The sequence below is a fragment of the Macrobrachium rosenbergii genome, chromosome 43 (genome assembly GCF_040412425.1).
Source record: "Macrobrachium rosenbergii isolate ZJJX-2024 chromosome 43, ASM4041242v1, whole genome shotgun sequence".
In the NCBI taxonomy this organism is placed as follows: domain Eukaryota; kingdom Metazoa; phylum Arthropoda; class Malacostraca; order Decapoda; family Palaemonidae; genus Macrobrachium; species Macrobrachium rosenbergii.
In genome coordinates, this window is record NC_089783.1 from 15635955 (window position 1) to 15641046 (window position 5092).

The 5092-nt window shown below is 34.4% G+C and overlaps 1 protein-coding gene across 1 annotated transcript; it reads left to right on the top strand.

The window, feature by feature from the left end:
* Positions 1-4013: 4013 nt before the first annotated feature.
* On the top strand, positions 4014-4736 carry LOC136829012 (general transcription factor II-I repeat domain-containing protein 2B-like). The gene has a single exon (XM_067087404.1). It carries the CDS (start codon positions 4014-4016, stop codon positions 4734-4736), a length of 723 nt encoding a protein of 240 aa, XP_066943505.1.
* The last annotated feature ends 356 nt before the right edge of the window (positions 4737-5092 follow it).

Sequence of the window (5092 nt, forward strand, 5' to 3'; positions counted from 1 at the left end):
TACGTAGCAGTGTCCACACATCTCTGTCAGCGGGTCGTTTGATGCCCTTCCATAAAACAGTGATCTTACAATTTTTATTTACTTCATGTTTTTTATTTGCTTCTTGATTGTATTGCTATAAAAAAGTAGAGTGAGAATTAGCTGTATTTGCTCTCATATCGAGGGCTGTCTTTTTGGTTCCTATGTGACAGTTATTAATTTTCAATATTGAAAATTATTCAAAAAATGCTGAAAAAATATTTTTATGAAGGTTTCCAATCTGGTGCCGAAGATTATTGGTATGAGAAGAAATAACGTTTCAAGTTTTCAACGATATAATATACATGAATGAATGTGTGAGGGTTTTCAGCATATATACAGCATACCGTCATACACTAAATTAATGGATTTCAGTGCTCAGAGAAAGGCTATTGATCAGACGACAAAAACACAGGACTACAAGCTGTCTCCTTAAATTCTAGGACTACAGATGGCAACGGATCTCCAACATTTAGGTGGAATTCCTGTAAACAATCAGAACATGCATCTCTAATGAGCCAAGTTACTGTCTTTAGTCAAGGCCATCATATGTAAGTATACCCAAGTTAAAATATATCACTACTATTATCAATAGTATATAAAAAATGTCATAAAAATTAGTGTCACTTTCTTTACGAAAATAAGTACGTACCATTATTGCTACTATAAGTATACTTTGCTATCCGTGTGGACACCCCGGGATTATGTATGTAATCAACGGATAGGTTTGCTTAACAAGCAAATGGGTGTTACAGACTAATACACACACAAACAAAGCCACTCTAACATCTCCTAAAAACATAACAGACACCTCACATGTCTCGACTGTCGACCTAACCGCGCAACGTCTCCTCGCTGCTGGGAGAAAGGGCGCTGGTGACTGGGACAATAAACGTACATACGCTACCGGGGTCTAAGCGATGACAGGCAGGGCAGCCGATCGAGACTACAAAGTCTACCCCACAGCCAAATCAAAGTCCTTCAAAGAAAGCATCGTGCTTACCCCATACAAATGGGAAAAAAGCACGTTAAAAGAAGAAAAAGTATACCTAATAGCTTAACCTGACTAAAATGGACTGGATTTATGTTTTCATTTATTGTTTCTTCTTCATCTAAAGACGTCATCGTTCCACAGGCATATTTTCTGTAATTATAAGTAGACTGACCATTTTTCTAACCGATTACCTAAAAAGTTATTACACTTCCTATAATTTGTTGGGGGGACAGAATGTTTTCATCTCTTTTTATATCGACTAGATTATTCTCATTTCCTCGCCATCGCTATTATCTGTTATTTACACATCTGCCATAATAAACGCGAAGCTTTCACCAGTCTCTGCAAATTTTCAGTTAAGTAAACTAATAGTAAAATCTGAAAATGTTAGTTTTTGCATTTCTGACAAAATAATCACGTTTTTAAAATATCAGTGTTAAATTTAATGTCTGCTGTTTATAAATTTCTAGTTGTTTCATTTACAAGCAAATACAAAAAAGAGAAACTGGCAAATGACAGTTACAAAGACTAAACCATAAAAGGCAGTTTTATCTGCGCATTTTGTCACACGCAGATAACGTGTTTCATTTTCGCACGGAAAGTAAACCATTCCAAACGAATTATTATTCACACTCACATTTTCATCACCCTCAGAATATCATTCATCGGGGGTATCACACAACTGTTCCCATTCCATACAGATTGAAAGCAATATATTTTATGCTGTATTGACAGGACTACCACACAATTTTTCCATAACGGCAGTTAACGAACGCTAGGCCAACTTCGCTTGAAATCGCATTGTTCATTCCTGTCACTTCGTCAGTCATCAACACTGCGTTATTTTATGTCACTTTTTCATGGATAATTTTGGGCATCAAAGGGCTTAAGGCAGGGATGTCAAACGTGCGGCCCGCGGGCCGCATGCGGCCCCCAGCCACACTACTTTTGGCCCGCCAATCTCAGTGGCGGTGTAGTTTAAAAATATATTTAGAAATGGTTTTAATTATATATGAAAATACTCAAACACACACACACACACGAAGCATATATATATATATATATATATATATATATATATATATATATATATATATATATATATATATATATATATGTATATATATATATATATGTATATATATACATATATATATATATATATATATATATATATATATATATATATATATATGTATATATATTATATTATTTATCTATACTTATACCATATATATCATTATATATATATATATATATATATATATATATATATTTATTTATTTATATATATATATATATATATATATATATATATATATTTATTTATTTATATATATATATATATATATATATATATATATATATATATATATATATATATATATATATATACACTTTTGGACTTTTGAAACTTATATTATAAGGACTGCGTTCTCTCTCTCGTTTTTATTTTTTTTTTGATCGTAAACCGACTGCAAGCGACTACCCGACAGCAGTGCAAGAGGAAGGCAATGTTCGGTACCCGACAGCAGTGCAAGAGGAAGGCAATGTTCGGTACTGGGCTTCTTGTGTCATCGGGAAGAAAGCAAAACTACGCTATCATGCGTATATTTTTTTGGAAAATTATTTCACTTTTCCAGTTAACAGTATTATAATTGCAAGAAAATTATGAATTTTGGGTTTGTAAATAGATGTGTAGGTAGGCTAAATGCGGAGGCTATTGAGTTGGGCTATGCTCAGTATGGGGCTCCGAACTGCGAGCGCACAGGTATAAAACATGTTCAGTACGGTGATGACTTTGGAAGGAAATAATTTAGGCCGGAATTCAGTATCTCTCAGGCTTTCACACAAGCTATATACATTTTCAAAGAGAATTGATCATTTCAATTTTTTTGTTGATGATGTCATCAAGAAAAGGTCAATTAAAGACGAACATAGAGTAATACAAGAGAAGTGGAAAGACTTGTATTTTTTTGGTGATATAAATGGAAAACCAACATGTCTGATTTGCAATCAGCAAATTGCCGTGCCTAAAGAATATAATGTTAGGAGGCACTATGACACAAACCATGCTCAAGTATATAAGAAATATAGTGGAAAAGCACGTGATGATAAAGTTGAAGAATTAGAACAATCTCTGAAACAACAGCAGTCCTTATTCAAAAATGTACGTCATGTAAGTGATGCTGCGGTGAAAGCAAGTTACATTATCTCCAATGAAATAGCTGCGTCATCAAGGCCTTTTACTGAAGGAGATTTTGTTAAGAAATGTATGTTGTTGACTGCTGATGTGATTTGCCCAGATAAACGTCAGGCTTTTGCAAATGTAAGTCTGTCAAGAAATACAATAGCAGAGAGAATAAATGAAATAGCTGAAGACATTGATAATCAACTTCAAAGCAAAGTTAAATCATTTGTGGCCTTTTCTGTTGCAATTGACGAAAGCACAGACGTCTGTGATGTAGCACAGCTCGCAGTTTTCATTAGGGAGTTGATGAAAATATGCAGGTAACAGAAGCATTTGTTGAGCTTGTGCCAATGAAGGGAACAACAAAAGTGATGATATCTTTGCAAGCTTAGTTAGGGCGCTGGACAAACTAGGTGTTGACTGGAAGAAATGTGTAAGTTTAGCAACTGATGGAGCACCTCAGATGGTGGGTAGAAAAGCTGGTGTAGTGGCAAAATTGCAGGAGAAACTTATGGCTTTGAACCCTGACAACCAGTTTCGTAATATTCATTGCATTATACATAGAGAAGTATTGTGCAGTAAAACACTAAATATGGCTCATGTCATGGATGTTGTTGTATCAACAGTGAACTTTATTCGAGCACGTGGTCTCAATCATAGACAATTCAACTGCTTTTTGGAAGAAAGTGAGAATCCTCGTGGATTGCCTTATCATACTGATGTGCGCTGGTTAAGTCGAGGAACGGTGTTGAAGCGCTTTTATGAATTGCGTTGTGAAATCCAAATTTTCATGATAGAAAAGGAAAGGAGATGCACGAACTTAATGACATTATTTGGCTGAAAGATTTGGCATTCATGGTGGATATCACAGATCATTTGAATCATCTCAACATCCAGATGCAGGGGAAAAACAAACTGGTGACCGATTTCTATGACTTGATTCGTGCATTCGAAATCAAACTCCAGCTTTTTCAACGTCAAATTGCATCACATAATCTTGCACACTTTCCCAATTTGAAATCTATGCAAAATAAAAATAACATTGATGATGGTGACCTAGCAGAGAAATATTGTGAGAAAATATCAAAGCTCAGAGATGAATTTCAAAACAGATTTAGTGACTTCAAGTGCATGGAAAATGAATTTGCTGTCTTCAGAAATCCGTTCTCAGTTGATGTAAATGTGCTACCTGAACCTCTGCAACTGGAAATAATTGACATGCAGTGTGATTCAGTGTTAAAGGATAAGTTTTCCACCTGTCAACTGAGCACGTTTTATCAATATGTGGATTCAAAATATCCCAATGTAAAATATTTGGCATCAAAAATCATGTCTATGTATGGAAGCACGTTTGCCTGTGAACAGTTATTTTCAGTAATGAACATTAACAAATCCCGGTTACGGTCGAAACTTAGTGATGAACACCTCAATTCCATCCTCAAGATCGCTACTAAGTCATTTACCCCAAATTTTGATGCACTGGTCAAGAAAAAGAGATCTCAAGTATCTGGAAGCAGTAGCTCCCAGCATTAAGATTGTTTTAAAAGTGAGAATGAATGTTTCCTTTTTTTCTTATCGATGTGAAAGGTATTTCTTTTATTCATCCATGTGCAAGGTACTTCCTTTTTTTTCTTAGGCATGTGCAAGGAATTTTTTTTCCTTATCCATGTGCAAGGTATATATTTTTATTTATCCATGTGCAAGGTATTGGTTTTTTGCCTATGTGCAAGAAATTTCTTTCTTAAACATTTGCAAGGTATTTCATTTTTATTATACATGTGCAAGATATTTCTTTTTTCTTATGTGCAAGGTATTTCTTTTTATACATGTGCAAGATATTTTTTTCTTATTCATGTGCAAGGTATTTCTTTTCTCTTATAAATATGCAA